General features: G+C 44.2%; 1 protein-coding gene across 3 annotated transcripts in view; it reads left to right on the top strand.

The window, feature by feature from the left end:
• EHMT2 (euchromatic histone lysine methyltransferase 2) overlaps positions 1–22,939 on the top strand; it is a 56,379-nt gene extending 33,440 nt beyond the window's left edge. For all 3 annotated transcript variants that reach the window (XM_026720020.2, XM_087923290.1, XM_087923291.1), the window contains exons 17-28: positions 502–624; positions 1,791–1,892; positions 1,999–2,103; positions 2,519–2,673; positions 2,924–3,091; positions 5,581–5,725; positions 7,893–7,970; positions 10,472–10,587; positions 12,983–13,069; positions 13,231–13,309; positions 17,150–17,325; positions 20,969–22,939. In XM_026720020.2, coding sequence (XP_026575805.1) covers positions 502–624; positions 1,791–1,892; positions 1,999–2,103; positions 2,519–2,673; positions 2,924–3,091; positions 5,581–5,725; positions 7,893–7,970; positions 10,472–10,587; positions 12,983–13,069; positions 13,231–13,309; positions 17,150–17,325; positions 20,969–21,149 — 1,515 coding nt within the window. In that variant the 3' untranslated portion in view covers positions 21,150–22,939. The remainder of the gene's footprint in view (positions 1–501; positions 625–1,790; positions 1,893–1,998; positions 2,104–2,518; positions 2,674–2,923; positions 3,092–5,580; positions 5,726–7,892; positions 7,971–10,471; positions 10,588–12,982; positions 13,070–13,230; positions 13,310–17,149; positions 17,326–20,968) is intronic.
• The last annotated feature ends 316 nt before the right edge of the window (positions 22,940–23,255 follow it).

The raw sequence follows: 23,255 nt of genomic DNA, 5'->3' as shown, positions 1-23,255 counted from the left end.
CCTGTGTCTTCCAACAGCTGACGCGCGGCAATCTGTGCCGCGCAAAGCAGCTGCGCTTCAAAAGCAGGAAATAATAAAGGTCAGTATGGGAGCCTGGGCAGGTGGGCCCAGCAGCCGATCGCCTGAGAGAAACGGTTCTGACTCAGCTGATCTTCGGCACTACCAGCTCCTCAGAACCGGTAACATCCCACCTCTGCTTCCAGCCCTTTCCTAAAATGTGCTAATTAACAAGCTCGGCTCTGGGACCTTATAATTAGTTCATTAGAACCTTCCTGGCGGTCTCTCAGCTGCTGCTGAAACTGACCAGACCTTAATCAGTTTCGCATTGAAGATTTTTGTTGTCCTAAATACAGGCACTGGTGGCAAAATTATTTTTTCCTTAACCCGAGAATTGCAAACTGTTCCTATCCAAGGCACTCACTAAACTAGTATTTCCTATGTATCCAGTTGAACAAGTCAACAAATCAATTAATAATAAATCATAAATATTTCCTCTGGCAGGCTGGAGCCAACATAAATACGGTGGACAAATTGCGTCGAACCCCTTTAATGGAAGCGGTTGCAAACAACCACGTGGAGCTCGCACGTTACTTGGTCAAGAGGGGAGGTTGTGTATACACAAAGGTTAGGAGATAAATGGTTTTAGAAATGATCTTTTGGTGGAAGGAGAGTTGTATAGAAGGGAATTTGGAGGGGGGGGTATTTTATTTCTTAACGGGGGTCAGTGCAAGATTTTTTTCTTCTGGAAAAGTCCTTAATGTGACAAGAAGAAATTGCATGTGTTCAGTTGTTTTGGTACACTGTGGTTTCATTTCTATGTGTCTTGCTGCTTTTAAAAGAATGAGAGTCTTCAACATAACGTATACAAAGTAGCTGATTGTATCATTTCTTTGCAATGTGTGCTATGTTTGAAAAAAATCATAGTTTGGTGGAGGAACAAATGTGTGTGCCTTAACCGGCTTGCGCTCTATTGAAATAATTTCTCCTCAAAAACTTGACGTTCACCTCAAAAATGCTTTTTTTTTCATCTATTTTTGTAACAAAACAGTATTTAATCTGAAGAAAATCAAACACAGAAACTAAGAAAGGAAATTTTTTTAAAAAAACCTATCTTATATTTTAATCAATAGCCACAGGTTCACCGCTGAAACTTGGACAATATTTCTCTCATCTTGACAACTTTAAGATGTGTGAATTCCAACTTGCAGAATTCCCCGGCAAGCATGGGAATTGGAGTCCACACATCCTAAAGTTGCCAAAGATTGAGAAATGGGGAAATAAACAGCATAATATATTATTGTAAGATATCACAGGATTGATTTCTGCCATAGTAACCTATATTGCTACATCCTTTGGTAGAAAATACTACCTTTTCCAAAACAACCACGCATTTCCAACAGCTTGGATTAACAGTACTGTTCCAGCTGGTTTAATAGAATAACTCAGTGATGGGGTTAAACCTTTATATTAGGCTTGGTTTGCTTCAAACCATAGTTTGTTGAGCCTATCAGAATGGGCTGGATTGCACATAATGCCAAGCCATTGGGTGCAAACCATTTTGACTAGGTTTATAAAAGACCCTGAGCTAAAGCCAAAAAATATCACACAAAAATTAGTGTAACGCGTGAATCCAAACTTGTAAGGCTGCTTCTTGTGGGACTTGAGTTCGGGATTCCATTATTGTGTTATGAGAATGATGAAAGTAGGGCGGGAGTCACTTCGGGGAGTGGAAGTGCCTACATGCAACTTAAATTAATGGCGTTTCATCTTCCTTTTGTTACTGCCAAAAGGAGGATGATGGATCTACCTGTCTTCATCATGCTGCCAAGAATGGAAATGTGGAAATGGTCAGCCTGCTCCTTTCCACGGGACAGGTGGATGTCAATGCCCAGGTAAGTGAGGAGGCTGGTTTCCCTTGGTTGCTGACAGTGGCTACAAGCTTCACCCAGCTCTCCCTGGACCCTCACACGATACTTGTTTTTCCTATTCCTTGTTTAGGATAATGGAGGTTGGACCCCCATTATCTGGGCTGCCGAGCATAAGCACATTGAAGTGATCCGTATGTTGCTCACCCGAGGAGCTGACGTCACCTTGACTGACAACGTACGTGAGTTTGGGTTTCCTGGCGAAGCACCAGGTTTTTGTGAAGTTGAGTTAAAACAGAGATGAGTGAGATTTGTTCCCGCTGTTGGGCCCTTGCTTAAAAAGAAATCTTTGCAATTAGGAAAGTAACACTGCTAAGGGGGAAGGGGAGTAAAAGGATGGTAGATATGGCAGTGCCATTGAAGTCTCATTTCTTTGTACGCGCATGCGAAATTGATGGACGGTCAGGCTTTGGGCCTGCTAGTCAGGACAGCCATCTTGCCTTTTGGGATCCCTCCTATGGGCTACTGCTGAGAGCGATAGAGGAGACCTTCTGCAGAGCTTTACGGGCCTCTATGAGGGAACATGCAGAAGTTTGGACACCTGTCCCGTTGCCTGTCGTTTTTCTTTAACGCCTTCCTCTCCTTCCCTCCAGGAAGAGAATATCTGCTTGCACTGGGCCTCCTTCACAGGAAGCGCGGAGATTGCCGAAGTCTTGCTTAATGCCCAGTGTGACCTCCACGCGGTCAATTTCCATGGAGACACACCTCTGCATATAGCTGCCCGGGAGAGCTACCACGATTGTGTCCTGTAAGCAACAGGCAGAGCTGACAATAAGTTTCTGTTTTGGATCCTGTATCGCAAGACGGGGGGAGATTAGCTGTTGCAAAGCCTCTGCTTCTAATCTGGGGACTCCAACCTTGGCAACTTTTAAGACTTGTGGACTTCAACTCCCAGCACAGCTGGCTGAGGAACTCTGGGAGTTGAAGTCCACAAGTCTTAAAGTTGCCAAGATTGGAGACCCCTGTTCTAATCTACTACGTCCTCCTTCCTCTCACAGCTTGTTCCTGTCAAGGGGAGCTGACACGGAAATCCGAAACAAGGAGGGGGATTTGCCCGTGGACCTGACCTTGGAGAACTCGGATGTTTGGTTTGCCCTTCAACTCAATCGCAAGATCCGTCAAGGCATCCTTAACCGTTCGGTGCGCACGGAACGCATCATCAGCAGGTAAAGGTGGTCAGGTGGAACGTATGCACACAAGTGTTAGGCATCCAGAAATTGTCCATGGTAATCAATCACTCCGAGACAATTCTAATCTTCAATTGATTTATTAGGAACAGCTCTGGTACATCTACGGCATTTCCAAAACTGAAACTCATTTCCAGCCCGTCTCCCAAATTCATAAAAACTTCATAAATCACGAGAACCAGTTAACTGCAGGTGGAATTTTTTAATGCGATATACTAAATAACTTTGGCTGTTCAACTCCCTCACCCTCATTGGCATTGCATTTTTCACATTCTTATGGCAGCTGAACTCAGAGCTGACAACAAGCACATTTGGTTGAGTTTCGGTTTCATAGAGCAATGGTGGCGCAGTAGTTTTAGAATGCGAAAACTAGTTAAAATTTATTCTGCTATACTACCACTATTGTTACCAGTATGTGTATTAATATTTTGGTTTGTCCCTTTTTTTGCTTTTCTGCAAATGGTATGCCCTGACAATACACTGTATTCAAAATGTTCATGGATAAATAAAAAAACTTATACTTAAAAAGAAAGAAAGAAAAAAAAAAGAATGCAGTACAGGTAATCTTCGATTTATGACCACAATGGAGCCCAGAATTTATGTTCCTAAGTGAGAAATTCGTTAAGTGAGTTTTGCCATTTTATGGCTTTTTTTCCAAAGTAAATTTTTATTAGTCATATTTCACCACAAAATCACATTTCCACTCATTACAGCATTCCGGTAACAGTATTCACTTATAATAAAATAGTTTCTAATTGTATAAGTTACTATTCTATATGCCGTATAATTAATCCTACATTTCATTTCTAACATTGTTTGCAAATACACAGTATATACAGTATTTTCCATTTTATTATAGCCCCTACATCAGTGGTGGCTAAACTTTTCGGGCTCCTGTGCCAAAAATTGTGGGCACACTGGCGCTCGCGTGCCAGCACCCAGAAGGCAATACACACCCCCTGTGCAGACATGCGCAATTCCCCCCCACACACACATGCTGCCCCCTTACCTGCACTGCACCTCACAGCTGATTTTTCAGCTGGTTTGAGGCCTTTTTCGGCCTCCCAGAGGCTTGAAAAAAGCCTCTGCAGGCTTTGCAGGATGAATAATAGGCCCGTTTCGTCACTTCCGGTAGGTATAGAGCAAGTATTTAAGAAAACCACTTCACAAAAGATGTGGGAAGATGTGCCTCTGCATATAGCTGCCCAGGAGAGCTACCACGATAGTGTCCTGTAAGCAACAGGCAGAGTTGACAATAAAGTTTCTGTTTTGGATCCTGTATCGCAAAACGGGAGATTAGCTGTTTGTAAAGCCTCTGCTTCTAATCCGGGGTCTCCAACCTTGGCAACTTTAAGACTTGTGGACTTCAACTCCCAGGAAAGCTGGCTGAGGAACTCTGGGAATTGAAGTCCACAAGTCTTAAACTTGCCAAGTTTGAAGACCCTTGATTTAAGCAAACAGAGGAGTTTATCAGGAAGCAGAGAGAAACTAGGTACCCGACATTTAATAGCAATGGGGGTTTAGATTTATACTGCATAGCATCTGAAGGTAAGTGAAAAAAACTAGGTGGAAGCTTAATTTCATTTAGCAATCACAATTGAGATCGGCAAATCAACTGATTTCACTGTTAAGTGAATTTCACTGTTAAGTGAAACAGTGGGCAGCTTTCCTTTACACATCTGTGAAGGTCATACATGTGAGGATTAGTCTTAAAGTTACTATTTGATTCCTGTGATAGTGGCAAACAGTTGCGACAGAAGGACTACCGGTACAGAGTAAGTGAAATTTGAACTAGGGGAATTTCCTAGTGAAAGAGCTATTAAGCAATGGAGAAGAACTTGTCTCTTGTGGGGGTGCCATCATTGGAGGTCTTCAAGAAAAGATTGGGCAGCCATTTGTCTGGGGTGGTGTGAAAATTCCTACCCAGCATGGGGGTTGAACCAGATCACGCACACCCTAGAACCCTAGGATTCTTACGGTTTCTTTTTCCTGTGGTACACAATGCATAATAAAGAGAATAAAGCACAACGAAGAGAATAGGCTGTGAGAAATAAAATGATAATAAAATGAACTGAGGCTTACAAAAATTGCCCAGCAGTCATCCACAGTAAATACTCATTTTAAGCAGGATGACATATCATTTAGCAAGATAGAAGTGGAAGCAGTAGCTGTTAAAACATGGCGGTGTGCTTAAAAGTAGCATCCGATAGGAGCCGCGGTGAGTGCAGTGATTAAAAGTGCAGTACTGCAGGCTACTTCTGCTGACTGCCAGCTGACTGCAGTTTGCCAGTTCAAATCTCACCGGCTCACTCAGCCATTCCATCCTTCCAAGGTCGGTAAAATGAGGATCCAGATTGTTGGGGGCAATAGGCTGACTCTGTAAACCACTTAGGAAGGACTGTAAAGCCGTATATAAGTCTAAGTGCTATTGCTATCCGTCATAGGTTCTGCCCTCTTTCTTTAACCAGGGATGTGGCTCGGGGCTACGAAAACGTGCCCATTCCCTGTGTCAACTCTGTGGATGATGAACCCTGCCCAGATGACTACAAGTACATCTCGGAAAACTGCGAGACTTCCACCATGAACATCGATCGCAATATCACCCACTTACAGGTATCCTTTTTGATCCATCCCGAAACAGCGGGACTCCTGGGCACAGCCGGCAGAGGGGAAAGCAACAGTCAAAGGCAAGAAGGATAGCTTGGCTCTGGAGAGTTATTTTAGCCTGGGAAGGGATCAAGGCATGGTGGGAGAGTAGATCCTTTGCAAGGTCTCTGATCTGATTCCTGGCTGTTCGTGTTGGGGTTCGTCAACCGCCAGCGGAGATGGCAGTCGAGTCAGATGAGTCCGAGGAGGTGGAGAGGTTTCTGGATTACCGTCGGAGCCGATGGAAGGCTCTGAGGAGCAGGAGGCCTCAGAGCCAGATGCAGCTCCCACTTAGTCACGCTCAGATGGAGATATAGCTGCTTTCAGGGCCTGAGCTGAGCGAGAGAGGAACAGCTGGGCCTTGTCCCAGATGCGCATGCGCAGAGAAGTGCAGAGAGCACCGCAACTCAGGGCTGAGGGCCAGCTATCCAGGAAAAGAAGGAAATGTTAACAAGCCCGTCCCTGGTTGGGATATAAGGAGGAGGGATGTGGGAAGTGTGGTTGTCGGAGACAACCATTCATGCTCCAGAAGAGTTCCTCCAGCGGATTCCTTGCAGGATTTCCTTGCCACTAACCAGGTTGTCAGGACTCTGGGTTGGGATTGAAGTGCTAATTGAGGCACCCTGAGGAGAACTTAGACACTGTTACGGCTAAGATGGGTGACCTGGAGCTTTGTCAGTGAAACCAAGCGTTTGGTTGGAACGCTGACAACTAGTAATCGTGTCGAGGTCTACAAGCCAAACCCCCAAAGCACCAAGGACTCCACTTTTGTAATGTATTTATGTGGCATTTCCAACATTCCAAATCAAATAATGTGATTTAAGGATCAAATCTGAGCTTTGATTAAGATTTTTAAGAGTTAAGCATAGTATTAGTAAGAAAGAACTTGCAAGAGGAATGTGTTGAGCTCTTGTGAAATTTGGACTCTAGTCTTTAAGAAATATTTGGTTAGCTTCCTTACTGTCGGCTTAACAATTAAAAAGTTTAAGAAAAGGAGTGAACGTGAAGATTTATTTTTATTTATTTAGGTATCAAACTTCTTTACTACCCACCTCCTTCACAGAGAAGATCTGATATTAGTACAAGACTAGCTGTTAGATACAGTTTCTGGGCTGCCATTTCTGCTACCTTTGCTTTCTCAGTGGCTGACTTTGCCTGTAGCACAGAACTATGATTTACCGTATTTTTTGCGCCATAAGGCACGTTTTTTTGTCTCCCAAAAGTCAGCGGAAATATCTGTCTGTTTTTTTATGGAGCAAATATTACCAAAGCCCCGCCAGCCCCCACCCTTTGGCCGTTTTTGCCCTCCACATGTGCCATTTTCAGACTGGCAAGACATCCAGACAGGCAAGACACCTGTCGCTGCCGCTGCCTACCCTCACCGCCGTTCGCCACCGCCACCTATCGGCAGTTGGATCAGCCTCCCGGAATGCCGCTGAACAGCTGTTCCAGGCAGCAGGGATTGCCCCACAGTTCACCAGCAATAGGCAGCGGTGTTCTCTACTGCCTGGAATAGCTGATTGGCAGTATTCCGGGAGGCCGATCCAACCGCCAATAGGCAGCGGTGGTGAATAACAGCGGCGATAGCCAGGGAACCCTGGCAAAGGCTCCCATGTTCCCTGGCGGAGGCAGCAGACACAGAGGAGGCAGCAGACACAGAGGAGGCAGCAATAGCGCCCCTTCTGGTTGGCCAGCCTGCTGATTGGTGGGGCTGCGGGAGGCCGGGATCCAGTTGTCATTCAGCTGACTGGGGGTGGGTGCAAGGGAGCAGAGCCCTGTGGGGCTGGGAGGCAGAGGCAGATTTTTCATATTCTTGTTTTCCTCCCCCAAAGCTATGTTCATCTTATGTTCCGGAGCATCTTATGGAGCAAAAACTACGGTATATGTTGCCTCCCTATGGAGAGATTGCTTAGCTGCCTTAGCCTAGAGCCATGTTTGTTGCACCTTGGCAACTTTAAGTTGGGTGCACTTCAACTCCCAGAATTCCCCAGCCAACATCTTTCTGGGAGTTAAAGTTCCCCTGTCTTCAGGTTGCCACAGCTGAAAAAACACCAGCATAGAAGCTGGATGATGTTCGGCACCATCTCCTGCCACGTCACCTCTGTGTTCACCTCCCTTCTTTTTACGTTGGTAGCATTGCACGTGCCAGGACGACTGTTCCTCCAGCAACTGTCTCTGTGGACAACTCAGCATCCGCTGCTGGTACGACAAGGTGAGGTGGTACCTTTGTGTGGGGCAGAAGAGCTGCTTAAGCAAACTGGAAACTTCTGATTGAAAGGCGTGTGAAAAAAAAAAATTCTACCTGGATGGCATGTGAGAAATGTTACTCAGCCGCCATCTTTTCTTTGCTAACCTGTTTCCCTGGGTTTTTAATACTTAATTTCTTATCAGGCATTTAAAGCAGCAGACACCAACCTCGTCCTTTAAGGTAGAGTGAGCTGAAGAGAAGCCCTGGCCCCAAATCATTTTGAGAATCCATGTTTAAAAGTAGGGCTTGAACCCCAATTGTGATTATAAGTCGAGGACTACCTGTAACAGAGTTGGAAGCTACCTTGAAACTGAACAGACCTGAATCCTGCTTCATATCTACTGAAGGAGCATTGTGGAATATATTTGTTCGTTTTTTTTTGTTTATATCTCTCCTTTATTAGTTTTACAATTAACTCATGGCAGCAAACTTATCCTATCCAACATATTTTCCTCTTCTTATTTTCTCCACAACACCGTGAAGTGGGTTGGCCTGAGAGAGAAAATAATGGACAGAATAAGAGAGTTGGAAGGGACGGCCAAGGTCTTCTAGTCCAACCCCCATACTATTTCAGACAAATGACTGTCCTGTCTCCTTTTAATCCCAGTGGATTTAGCAATGAACGCCAGTGCCTGAAAAGGAGAACATGTACAATATCTTTGACTTTCCTGACATCTGGTGCCTTCCAAACGCACTGTGGTTATACATTTCCAAATTTCCAGGTTCAGTCTGCCTTTCTGGAAGTGGTAGCCACCAATGCAGGTAGTCCTCAACTTATACTCATTCGTTTAGCAACAGTTGGAAGTTACAAGGGCACCCTAAAAAGTAACCAGCCATCACACTTGCCATCATTAGAAGGATGTCCAGAGTCACGGGTTCAAAATTCAGGCACTTGGCAACTGGCATGTATTTATGCTGGTTGTAGCGTTTCTGGGATTATGTTCTTGCCATGTGTGAACATCACAGCCAGTTTCTGCTAAGCAAAATGAGTGGGGGGAAATATGCTTGTTTTACCACCAAGTGATTTTTTTTTTTGCAATACATTTTTTATTTTTATATTTTAAAAAACATCTCTGGGTGAACAATGTGGCTCCAGGTTTTTACACTTCAATACAAACATGACCATGTTTACATATTCAGCTTTCATATTCAGTTTCATATCATATTATTACTTATTCCATTTCTCTTTAAATATTCATATACTATTATATTCATTACACTCATTTTATCCAATTTCTTCACATTATAGCTTATTTCATTTTTCTTTAAATATTCTCATGCGTTATTTTACAATACTATCTAAATTCTTGTTTCATTTCTATACTCATTACGCATGTTTCCTTTTGTCTGTCACATTTGCAAGTTTATCACATACTATCGTTCCATTCATTGTTCAATAAATTTCATCCTAATTCTAATTAACCAACAGTTATCCCCTTTCATTGTCAATTTGAGCTTGTCACCCCTTTACCTTATGCATTTCCCCATTTTATTCCCTTTAATTCATTGTAAAAGTTTGCCATAATAGTCATTTTTTAATTATCACATTCTACATTAATAACAATAATCCCCTAACTTCACATATCACATAGGTGCGTGTATATATATATATGTGTGTGTGTGTGTGTGTGTGTGTATGTTTGTTTTCTGAGAATCCATATATATTAGTCAGATTCCGCATGGTATTCTCTTTTCTCAATTACGTTTTAAATCATTTATTTATTTCAAAGGTATTAATCTGTTCATTTCATTTTGGGAGCTGATAATAGTCTTTCCATTGCAATTCTCATAATTCAATTTTTCCTTTACTCATCGCTTTGTTAAATATCAATATTGTTACAGTAAATTCCATTTCCGTATTTATCTCAATTAAATCTATATCTGGTTTACCACCATGTGATTCACTTAAGAACTGCAGCGATTCGTTTTAATAACCGTGGCAGAAAAGGCGGTCAAATCAGGCATGTCTCATTTAACAGCCACCCTGCTCATCAACAGAAATTATGGCCCCAATTACAGTCATAAACCAAGCACTTCCTGTACCTAGATTTAACTATGTGAGAAAATTGAGGCCTAAATGATCCTCGGCCCAGTGAGAGGAACTTTTAATCTAAGCGCCTGTGGAGATTCTTAGTCATTCAGGTCATAGGATATGTCCCAAAGGTGCTTTTTTTCAGTCAGAACCGAAGAAGCTTCTTGGATGAGAAGCAAAACATCTTCAAGGAGAAACGAAGTCCAGTTGCCTTTTGAAAAGGCACCTTTAGGACTTCAATGTAAGAAAACGTGAAGTTGACAACTTCTCTTTTCCCCTCAACTCTTCTCCTCATTTGGAGAACAGTTGTGGAGGAGGGCGGGGGGAGGAAATGAGGCCATCATACATCCCCACAACCTCAAGTCAGGAAAGAGAGACTGTTACCATGGGAATTGAACCACCAGCATCTCCCTCCCTCTCTCCCTCTTTGCAGGATGGACGTTTGCTACAAGAGTTCAACAAGATTGAACCCCCTTTGATCTTTGAATGTAACCAGGCCTGCACCTGTTGGAGGAACTGCAAAAACCGGGTGGTGCAAGGCGGCATCAAGTGAGATCTTTGACTGCTTTATTACTCTCACCGTCTCCCAAACTGGAAAAAAACAAGAGCAGAAATTGTTTCTGGGTTAAAGAAACAGAGGCTAAAATATCCAGGAGAGGACCAATTTGGTCCAGCACTTTAAACAGCTAGAGTAGGAGTATAAAGGCTCAAGTTCTAGTCCTGCCTTAGGCACAAAAGCCATTTGGGTGACTGGCCAATCTCTTTTTCTTTCTTTCTTTCTTTCTTTCTTTCTTTCTTTCTTTCTTTCTTTCTTTCTTTCTTTCTTTCTTTCTTTCTTTCTTTCTTTCTTTCTTTCTTTCTCTCCTTCCTTCCTTCCCCTTTCTCTCTTTCTTTCTCACACACACAGACACACACACACACATTCATTTGTTAGCCTTGTCAGTTTAGTAAACATTGGAAGAAAGTTCCATATGGGATCTCTCCATGCATGTAAACATTAATGACAGTGAACCAACCTTATGTAATTCCTTCCCTCTATTGATCTTTTCCTTTAAGCCTCTTATAAATCGATTACCATCTGCTTCCTTCCTTTGTGATCCAACTGGGACTTCCTTGTCCACAGTTGTGCTCTCTCTGTCTGTCTGTCTCTCTATGTCTGTCTCTCTCTCTCTCTTACACACACACACGCACACACACATACATATACATATGCGCATAGACGTCCTTTCTCTCTCTCCCTTCCTCACTAGAAAGAAAGCATAGATTAGAACATAGAATAATAGACTTGGAAGGGACCTAGGAGCTCTTCCCACTGTTTGAGCAGGAGACCCTATACCATTTCAGATAAATAATTGTCCAGTCTCTTCTTGAAAGCTTCCAGTGATGAAGCACCCATCACTTCCCAAGGCAAGCTGTTCTTTTGGTTAATTGCTCTCACCGTTAGGAAAATTCACCTTAGCTCTAGTTTCGTTCTCTCCTTGCTTGGTTCCCATGCATTGTTTCTCGTCTTGCCTTTTGGTGTTTTGGAAAATAGTTTGACCTCATCGTTGTCAGAACCCCTCAACTATTGGAACACAACGCCAAAACACTTCTGAAAATAGAAAATTGCAAAAATTGAGTGGGGGGGGGGAGAGACTTGGAAATTAGTAGCATGTGGGAATGAATTCACCTGTGGAATTTACTGCATTTGTGAAACAAAATGTTAAAAAGTTATATTTATGTAGTTACTTACCAAGCATGGCTAAATTATGTTAAACCAAAATATTTTTACAATCCCCAAGGCAGGTCACAACTGTTGAGCACCCCTAATGTTTGGAAGTTGAAAGTTAAAAAATTTGACACACCCTACAAATCACAACAACACGAGATAATAGGGACAGCCTGCCCAGATAGACCAGACAGGAAACATAACCACATGAGCTAATTCTGTTTATTTTAAGGCCACGTTAACAGGTCTGATAGTACAAGTCTCCTGCCATCTAATTTACAGCCTGAGAAGATAAGGAAGTTCCTTTTTTAGTTTTTTTTTTCTCTGCCCATTATGCAACTGCGGGCTATGCTCTCTCTTCTCTAATCATTCCCTAGGCAGCATTTTTTTCCCATCTCCGAAGATCATTCCCAAGTATTATTACAAATACACATTAATTTCCTTGTTTTAAAGAAAACAACAGTATGGCTGTCATTGTCCCATTATTGCTGGTCATGTTATGTCCCACTCCAATCTTCCGGTGAAAATCATAGCCTGTTCTTTCTCATCCCATACTATTTAGAACTAGGGATGTGGTGGCTCGGTGTTCGAACCCCTAGCTCTGCGTAATGGAGTGAGCTCCTGTTACTTGTCCCAGCTTCTGCCAACCTAGCAGTTCGAAAGCATGTAAAAATGCAAGTAGAAAAATAGGCACCACTTTGGTGGGAAGGTAGCAGCGTTCCATGCGCCTTCGGCATTTAGTCAATGCTGACCACATGACCACGGAGATGTCTTTGGACAGTGCTGGCTCTTCGGCTTTGTAACGGAGATGAGCACCACCCCCTAGAGCTGGAAACAACTAGCACATATGTGCGAGGGGAACCTTTACCCTTTTACTATTTGGAAATTGGGAGGAATTGCAGTGCAACACATCTGAAGGGTACAGATTAAGGAAATCTGGTTTAAATATTTCCTACTCTCCCAGAGGGCTGTTGGTTTTTTAGAAGTTTTTTTTAATTGGATTCCCTTTTTATTTTTAATACCCTATGCGGTCTTTATCAACCTTAGCAACTTTCAGCGGAGTGGACTTCAACTCCCAGAATTCCCCAGCCAACTATGGTGGCTGGAGAATTCTGGGAGTTGAAGTTCACTTATTTGAAACCTGCTAAGGTTGACAAACATGGCTCTATAGATAACATTTAAGGAAACAAGCTTTACATTTTCACAACTGCACCTTTGGTATATTCTTGATTGAAGGGTTCGCCTGCAGCTGTACCGAACGGCGAAAATGGGTTGGGGGGTCCGTGCCCTTCAGACCATCCCCCAGGGAACCTTCATATGCGAGTGAGTGAAACTATTTTCATTTTATATATGTGGGGAGGGGGGGAGAAGGGAGGATTGCTGTATGCCTTCAGGGTTGGGGGCTTTTGGAAACATGCTGACTTAAGGGGGAAAGTCATCCTTGCTAACCTCTCTCCCCTTGTTATGTTTCCTCGTCTGAAAAGGTATGTAGGAGAATTGATTTCCGATGCCGAAGCTGACGTAAGGGAAGACGATTCATACCTGTTTGATCTAGACAATAAGGTAAAGTTAAAAATTGGGGATCAGTTTAGTTCAGTTTAGTTTATTGTCATTGCACCTTGTACGATGAAATTAAAGACCATCTTCAGTATACATTATGACTATGAAAATAAAACACAAACACACATCCTTCACATTCTGTGCAATTGAATTGAAAACCTCTGATATTGCATTATTCTATATTCTATTCTATACAGAAGAATTCAACAGAGTTACTGCCCTGGGATAGAAGCTGTTTTTCAGCCTATTTGTCATTACTGTTTCTTACACCTATCTTCATACAGGTAGTCCTCAACTTATAACAGTTCAAAGTTTACAACAGCACTGAAAATAGTGCCATTTTTCTCACTTATGACCATTCAGAATTCAGACACTTGGCAACCGACTTGTATTTATGACGATTGCTGTGTCCCGGGGTCATGTGATCCCCTTTTGCGACCTTCTGAGCCCAGCTAGCTGTCAGGATTCCAGCACTTAACCCCATTTAAATCATGAGTCTCGAGCCAAACTTCAAAAAGGATTTATTGGAAGTTGAAAGGTCCGGCATTGCCTGGGTGTAGCCGACTCTGAGACACATCATTCATTGTCACCCTTGGTTCTGGTTTCCCCACCCCACCCCCTGGGTGTATCGTAATTCATATTCTCCAATGGGACACATCCATAGGCAGGAGTCATCAATCATATTCTCCAGTTAGAATTTTGCGTGGCAGAAACTTCAGTCACCTAGAAACTATCTTTGAAAACATTTATGGAATGCAGGTTCGGTTTGCAAGCTGCTGCACTGCATCCCCCTCCCTTTCTGTTGGCAACTCTAAAAGACCAGAGACATGTTTTATGAGTTGACACCTTTGCTATGGGAACTAACAATTCCTTTCTTCTCCCCATCAGCTCTATCTTTAGGGTTAGGGTTGTAACGACCTGGGTATGGGCTGTGTCATGACCTTCTGGGTTCTACTGTTGTGACATCCTGGATCTTGTGCTGTAATCTCCTGGGTCGTTGGCTGCGTTGTAACATCCTGAGGTTTTGTGGTGTAACCTCCTGAGTTCTGTGATGTGATATCCTGAGCGGGTAGCTGTGATGTGATGTTCATCACACAGCCCGTTACCCAGGTCATTACAACACAGGAGGCTGATAGACACACAGCCAATATCTCAGCCACACATGTTCTTACAAAAAAGCCAACCAATCTGCAAACGTCAACTCCATCAACCAATCAAGAAATAACAACACAGCCAACCAGCCCGCTTACAACAGAGCCAGCACACCACACCTCCTCACCTGTATTTATAGAGAGACAGCAGCTCCGATCACGCTTTGCTCGCACAAACACGAAAGCACTAGCCTGAAGATGGCAAGTGGGACCTCAACGAAACGTCACCAAAGTACTCTCAATCTTACACGGGAAAAGACCCGAATACGCCAAGACCTGCATACCTGTACCGTGAAGATCTACGAAGATAGATAGATAGATAGGTAGGTTGGTAGATAGATAGATAGATAGATAGATAGATAGATAGATAGATAGATAGATAGATAGATAGATAAGCAGGCAGGCAGGCAGATATAGATACAAAAAAACAGATGGCACACTAGGACACATCATATACCAGAAGAAAACACACACCAACTGCGACCTCAACGCCCAATCCCACCACCACCCAGCACAGATAAACTCCGTGGCCAAAACACTAATCGCCAGAACCAAACGCCTGGCAGACAAGACACACATAAAGACTGAACTATGCACCCTGACTAAAGTACTGACAGCTAATGGCTTCCACAAAAGCAAAATCACCGGCTTGATCCCCCAAAACACACTGAGACATAATGGAGACCTAGAAGATGAACAGACCTATGGAACAGCTACCCTTCCCTACATAAGAGGTACTACAGACAAAATCAGTAAGATACTACACTGGCATCACATCAAGACTGCCTTCAAAACAGACAGAAAAATAGCAGCCATTCTAAGAAACCCCAAAGATAAAATTGACCTGGAAAACCAAGGCATATATGAAGTCCCCTGTGCATCATGCCCCGCCACATACATTGGACAGACCAATAGAAGAATAAGCACCCGCCTGGATGAACACAACAATGCAGTAAAAAAGCTGGAACACACTTCCTCACTAGTCCAACACATGAAAGCCACAGGTCATAGCATCGACTCCAATGGCACCAAAACCCTAGCCACTATAGAAAACCCCAGCCACAGAATTATCAGAGAAGCCATAGAGATTGAAAAAAGACCTGAAAGCATGAATAGAAGAGATGATTCCATCAGACTGTCAATTATTTGGAAGCCTGCACTCACAAAAAAATCTCCACACCACAAGCCAGGCAAACACCTGGGCACAAACAGATCCCACCTGATACCTCCAGCTCAAACACACCCCAACCAGGCACCCAGATGAAACCTAGCTTCCTAATAAAGGATAGCCGTCCATTTACTCGGAGCCAAGCTGCACTAAAAGCCTCCAATACAGGAACAAAATGTTGCCAGCCAATCAAGACACAAAAAAAGCCACAAAACAGACAGAAGATACTAGAAACACCAATCAAGCAGAACACAGCAAACTCCAAGACCAATAAACAGACCAAACAAATCAGGATGAAGAAAAAACCATTCTGGTACAGCAGTAGGCTAGCACCAAATTTAAAACAGAAATGGCTGTGAAAGTCTGACTCACAGACAAACACTATACAGAAGCCTGATGATGGCAGATGAGATTCTTGCTACAACTTTAAAAGCACAACTATAATGATGTAGGAAAATACCCGAACAAAGCTGAATACCATATATATATATATGGTATTCAGCTTTGTTCGGGTATTTTCCCATGTCATAATTGTGTTTTTAAAGTTGTATATATATACACATACACATTTCATGCACACCCCTCTTAACTTCATCACATTTATCCAAATTATATTTTCCATCTTATTTTCATTTATCTAAATATATAAACAAATAATTATTTTTACTATATTTATACCTCATTACCTTATACAAATAAGTATCAAATTATATAATCCATTAATAATAATATATACTACAAATATATATACATACGTACATACATACATACATATATCCTCTCAGATTCTACATATTTCCCCATACTGCATATTAATTTCTAATATCTTCCGTGTATACTTATATAACTTAATTAGTAATCCTATCTTAGAATATTATTTTCATATCTGTTTCAATTAAATTATTAATCCTAATCCTTCTCCCTCTCGTTTCATCTTATCGGTCCTCTAGTTCAATCAGGTCATCTAATTGGACTAGATGACCTCTAAATTCCCTTCCAACCCTAGGATTCTACTACCATTCAGAAGAGTTTGGATAATATCCCAAAGTTTGTAAAATATTTTTGACTAGATTTGAAAATATGAGAATGAATGATATATTATCCCACACAGCAAAGAGATGGTTTATCCGAAGAAGAGAATATATTTAATTTTGTCTCTATTTTATTTATTTTGAAATTGCTTCCGGATAAGGTGCTTAAAGTAGGGGGGGAAATGAAACTTCGATTCTGTTTTTGTAAACTAGACAGGCTTATTGTTATAGAAACTGCTTGTTCTTACCGTTGTGCAAAAGCAAAAAGTTGTGATTGTAATGTTATTTTCTAGTGTGCTAAAGAGAGTCGGAAGTCTGTGCCCTTTTCTTTTTCCTTTTTCTCCTGTTACACTATATACCCTTCTTTTTCCCTCCCTCTCTTCTTATTTTTTCATGCTTTTTTTTCTTCATATTTTATACTTGGATCAACTAATTAAAAAGTTAAATGTCCAAAAAAAAAAGTTTGGATCATGCTCGCTTTTTCCTCCCACAGGATGGCGAGGTTTACTGCATCGATGCCCGTTATTATGGCAATGTCAGCCGATTCATCAACCACTTGTGTGACCCTAATATCATCCCCGTACGAGTGTTCATGTTGCACCAGGATCTGCGCTTCCCACGCATTGCTTTCTTCAGCAGCCGGGACATTCAGACCGGCGAAGAGCTTGGGTCAGTCTTAAGAGAAATTGTGTGTTGTGTGTGTATCTAGGATGAAACAGCATTGTGTGGAATTAGCCAGGAAACGGTTGCAGAGTCAGAATCAGAGGTGGTATTCAGCAGGTTCTGACCAGTTCTGGGAGAACTAGTAGCGGAAACTTTGAGTAGTTCGGAGAACCGGCAGATACCACCTCTGACTGGCCCCGCCCCCATCTCTTCTCTGCCTCCCATTGAGTCCCAGATGATCGGCTGGGTCTGCTTTGGTTGCCCTGAACAGGAGAATGGAGCTGGAAGGCAGGTTAGTGGGGTGGGGAGGGAATGCGGATTTTGCAGTAACCTCCGGCCACAGCTGCCACGCCGCGCCCACCAAGCCATACCACACCCACAGAACCAGTAGTAAAAATGTTGAATCCCACCACTGTTCAGAATGCTGGGGTGGGTGGGTGGGAGATGCACTCCTTTGCATGCATCTTCATGGTGGCTCTCAACATTTAGCACTTTTAAGTGCCATCGGTAACTGTATCCTGCGGCATGAAGTAAAGGGAGCCCTGGAGGCGCAGGGGTTAGAATGCGGTATTGCAGGCTGACTCTGCCGACTGCCAGCTGTTCGATTCTCACTGGCTCAAAGCTGACTCACTTCCATCCTTCTGAGGTCGATAAAATGAGGACCCAGATTGTTGTGGGGAGGGCGGGGCAACATGCTGACTCTATAAAACCTATTAGAGAGGGCTGTAAAGCACTGGGAAGTCTTAGGTGTTATTATTACTGCTGTCTACCAAAGAACCCGGATCTTTGGCAACAGAGGGAGAAGTGTACTTAGATGATAAGCATATCCAGATGAACTACTTCTACTTTATTGTAAGGTATTAGTCATAGAATCTTGCAAGTCTGAAAATGAAAGTTCTCTCCGGGGATGAGATTCTACCGGTTTGGACTGGTTCTATAGAACCGGTTGTTATGATTCTGCACAGTTTGCAGAAATGGCAAATCATGCCCCTGGCTGGCCCTGCCCCTCTCCGCCCTTCCCTCCCTGACCAGAAAGTCCTTATCGTGCATGCACAACATTGCAGGCATGCCCGATATCACTGACTGCGTTCTTCCCCACCCAGTCACTCCTTAAGGCAGAGGTCCCCAACCACCGGGCCGCGGACCGGTACCATTCCGTGGAACATTTCCTACCGGGCCACCGGTTTGCTGGGCGCCGCCATCTTGTTTGACGAGAAAGTGCTTCCGGGTGAGCTTTTCCTGTTGGAAAGCGGCGTTTGGGTCCTGAAGGAATCCTCGCGCGTTAGTTTCATCGAAGGGGGGTGGGCTTTGAACGAAATTAAGGCGCGAGGATTCTTTCAGCACCCAAGGCAAGGCGAGCCAAGCGACGTTCCCGAAGCCGTCCCGAAGCGAAGCCCATCGACAAAGGTACAAAGGAGGAGTTGAAGGTGGTGGGGAGAAGCTGAGGACAGCTGGCTGGTTGGTCGCTCGGCTCGCCTTGCCTTGTCATGTGTGCTGATGCCGGTACCGGGCCGCGGCACTAAAAAGGTTGGGGGCCACTGCCTTAAGGTATTTCTTTTTCCCCCCCTCCCGACGATCAACTGTTCCTATGATCAGCCGTGCCGGGATTCCCTTTGCTTACTTACTGCTTCGCCCAGGAAGGCAAAAAATGCCGTCACCACCCTCCATTTTTTGCCTTCCTGGGAGCAAATATGCCCCCCAGGACATTTTCTTGAGGCCCAGAAGGCCCCAAAATGGAGCGTGTGTGTGTGTGTGTGTGTGTGTGCGGCGGCCCCTCCTTGTTTTGGCCCCTCCATTTTTTTTCTTCCTGAGCCCCAGGGGAGCCTTCTGGGAGTAAAAATAACCATCGGGGGGAGGGGGCTGCCCAAAAAAGCCATGCCCACCCAGTCACATGACCACACCCACCTAGCCACAACCCTAGAACCGGTTGTTACAAAATTTGAATCCCACCCCTGGTTCTCTCCGGTTGCTTTTCCTGTCCAAGAAACTAGGGAGAGTCTCTTACGAGATGTTTGCCACACCCACATTCCTGCTGAAGACTAGGCTGCCTCTTATCTGACTGGTGTCCGGTCTGCAGCTCTTCCTTCTGTCACCACAGGTCAGTCTCACGTACCATTACAGGAATTGAACAAGCATGAAGGTGGCCTCAGACCCTCCCCTGGGTAGGGAAATATAACTTGGTAGACTCCTTTCCTTTGTAACTTCTGCCTTCTTTTGCTGGGGGAAGGTGTTTGAAAAAGTGGACTGAAGAGATATAGCAAATAGACTTACATACCGCTTTACAGTGCTTTACAGCCCTCTCTAAGCTGTTTGCAGAGTCAACCTATTGCCTCCCAACAGTCTGGGTCCTCATTTTACCCACCTTGGAAGGATGGAAGGTTGAGTCCACCTTGAGCCTGGTGATATTCGAACTGTCAAATTGAAGGCAGCCAGCAGAAGTAGCCTGCAGTACTGCACTCTAACCACTGCGTCACCGCGGCTCATACATATACAATGGAATCTCGGGTCACGACCGTAATCTGTTCCAGGACTTCAGTCGCAACCCGATTTGGTCGTGACCGGAAGCACGGCTGATGATGAATGCACAGGCAAAAATAAAAATAAAAAATGGTGCGGAAGGGGAAATCAGCGTGGGTGTGTTTGGTTGCCACCCAAAGATGTGTTCGCGACCAGATGCAAATGTTTTCTGAAATTTTTGGTCGTCACCCAATTTGGTCGCGGACAGAAGCATTCGCAACCCGAGGTTCCGCTGTAATGGTATAAGGGGGTGACTTTGGAAGAGGAGGAAGGGATGCTTCCTGGAGAACCCTCTGCCATCCTAAGTAGTTAAAGAGTCCTGACTACCTGTCAGGTTCCATTTCAATAATCACAAGCACGCTTGGCTTTGAAGTGTTTATCTCCTATTTGCAAGCAGCAAATTTAGTCAGGACTGCCTACCTAGTGCTCCGCACCACCTTTTAACCCCGCGCAAAAGCCTCCCCCAAAATCACCTGGTGATTAATTCCAACAGCCAAATAAGGGAAATGCCATCAGTCTCTGAATTAGTGCCTCTCAGCTGTTGGCTAGTTCTTTCTGCTTCTCCGGCTCGTTATCAGTGCCAAGCAAGTCATGCACACGCACACCCCCGAAATGGCGGCCCGCGTGTCCCACAGCTGGCAGATCAGATAAAAGGATTATCTGGGGAATAAGGAGAGCCCCTAGCTGCATAACAGGCACAGAAAGAAATTTAGCAAAAATCCTTCCTAACTTAAGCAGGCTTTAAAAAGAGACAGTGGGAGCTTTGTATTTTCAGACTTTTAAGATTCTGTTAAGATAGCCTTACAATAAAGTAGAATTAGCTCTACATCAGGTTGTATTTCTTGCCTGGTCTGCCTGGGGAGGCTGACAAGAGTCCATCCATCCATAAAGAGAGGAGGAGACATGACAGATTAGATTAGATTAGATTAGATTAGATTAGATTAGATTAGATTAGAGCTGGACGTGAGCTTGTCGGTCATTTAATCCAACCCTCTGCCCAAGCAGGAGACGATTTTGTCCCTAAGCTTTTCTGGGTTTTGAAAAGCTAGATTGTTCTAGTTTTCAGGGTGAACTAAGTCATTTTTATGCTCTCTCTCTCTTTTTTTCCCCTCCCTTGTAACCTGTGCTGCAGATTTGACTACGGGGACCGTTTCTGGGACATCAAAAGCAAATATTTCACCTGCCAGTGCGGTTCGGAGAAATGCAAACATTCGGCGGAAGCGATTGCCCTGGAACAGAGCCGCCTGGCTCGCCTGGAGGCCCACCAAGACGTGCTGCCGGACAGCAGCAGCTTCCCTCCCTCTCAGGTTTAAACCTGGTTCCCGCTGCCCACTTCTGCATGTGAAATCGCCTCTCCTCCCGGGCCCCACCCCTGACTTCCCCTTTCTTCCATCCCCACCGCATGGACTTCCTCTCGGCTTGTCATTTGTGGAACACCGAAGCTGCTCAGCTCCCAAGAAGAATTTGCCTTAAGAAAATGCCACGTTGGTGGAAAGGAGGGAAGAAGACGGGAGAAGCGTGTCTGAAGAGGAGGGGCCGGGTTGGGTGTGAAAGGAAATGAAACCTCTGCAACAAGGACAACCCTTGGCCCCGGAGAGATCTGAGCTCCTGAAGGGCTTTCCTCACAATTGATGTGCCCACAATGTCTGACTCTCGTGATCTGCTGGAGAAACATCCATGGGAGACCAGAGAACTGGCGGGGGTGGGGGGTGGGGTGTCATCTTCGTTTGATTTTATTTTGATGTGAAGGCTGAGGCGGCTGCCATTTTGCCCTCTCTCTCTTCCCTGAGCTCACTAACCTTACGTGACCCAGCCAAATCTTTTGACACTTGGATCTACGACAGGGGTGTCAAACTGGATTTCTTCGAGGTCCTGATCAGCATTGTAGCTCTCCTCCGTGGGCCGGCTGAGAGGAGGCCAAGGGGGGGACCGGATGGATGCTTCCTGCGGCACCTTGCCAGCCAAAATGGGGTGTGGGCTGGTCCTTTGTTATTTCTAGGCCGTTCCCCACAGGCAAGATTTAAGGCATCCCACAGGGGCCGGATCGGGCCTGTCTGCAGGCCTTGAGTTTGACACCCCTGGTCTACGACGACGTGGCCAATTCGCCATGGCCATCTCGCCACAGCCAAATTGCTGTGGCCAACTGACTGGAGGCCAACTCACCGCAGGATGAGAGTTTTTTTGAGAAATAGTCAAATGGAGTCATTAAAGCAGGGGTCCCCAAACTTGGCAACTTTGGACTTCAACTCCCAGAATTCTCCAGCCAGCTATGGAAGTTGAAGTCCACAAGTCTTAAAGTTGCCAAGTTTGAAGACCTCTGCATTAAAGAAAGGAATGCCAAAGGAGGGACAAAATAAAACATGAACGGCAAATCTTAAAATAATTTTTAAATGATTAAATAAGTAAATTAAATTGTTGAATTGTCCCAAGGCGAGTTGGCTGAGGCGAGTTGTCCCATTTTGTGCCTCTGTTTCCCCTATCCTGGAGGCAAAACAGCAAAAGCAAGAAATTGGGAGCGCTCTCCAGCTTTCTGGGCCAAAAAAGCAACCTCTCGGAGGTTTGGGAATGCTCAATTTATTTTATTTTTCTGAGTAGAGAAGCAAGGAGGCTGCCCAAATTCTACTGCAGGCAGGTTGTGCGTGGGTTTTTGTTTTGTGCATCAACACATCCTGGGAAGGCATAGAAGTTTAAAAACCAAGCATCAATTTGAAAGGCCTTTTTTTGCCATCACCTAGTACATTCTTGCTCCTGTGTGAAAATGTGCATGGCGATCTGGCAGGGCCTATGTCTGTAGTGGCCCTTCTCCTTGGGGGCCAAGTTCATTGTGGATCAAGGTTTACTTTGGAGTCGGAGCAGCAGCTTGTCTGCTTTCTTTGTCTTTGAGGCTTTTTTGTTTTGTTTTAAGTTCTTTTCTCCCTCCCTCTTCGACCCTGGCAAGAGAGGTTTGACTCGGTTTTGAGGGCCAGCCTTATCTCCGTCTCTTTTTGTATGGGTTTCATAACTTGGGGGTTTTATAATGTAATTTTATCCGCACCGTAAAACCAATAAAAGTTGGCAACCAGGTGGATTTTGATACGATGAAAAGCAACGGCAGCAGCTTGAATATGATTTCATCACTTTGTTCTCCGTTGCTCAGTCAAGGAAGTGCCTGCAACCTGCATTCTTCTTCCTATATCTTTCCAAGAACTGGACCAGTTATATCTCGTTTCACTGTCCGACAAAAAATAAACCAGGTCTCCAAATCTACAAGGCCCAGAGGTAATCCAAATCCCTTGGCACCAGATATACGATCCCCTAATGTTCCTATAAGGGGACGTGGTGGTGACTCTGGCTAAGATGCTGAGCTTGTCGATCAGAAAGGTCAGCAGTTCAAATCTGCATGATGGAGGGAACTGTCAGGATTCCGGCAATTGCCCTAA

This window comes from Pseudonaja textilis, chromosome 2 (assembly GCF_049901715.1).
Source record: "Pseudonaja textilis isolate UNSWEBS1 chromosome 2, rPseTex1.2, whole genome shotgun sequence".
Taxonomy (NCBI): domain Eukaryota; kingdom Metazoa; phylum Chordata; class Lepidosauria; order Squamata; family Elapidae; genus Pseudonaja; species Pseudonaja textilis.
Note: the sequence above shows the minus strand (reverse complement) of the source record. Positions and strands in the feature narration are given on the sequence as shown.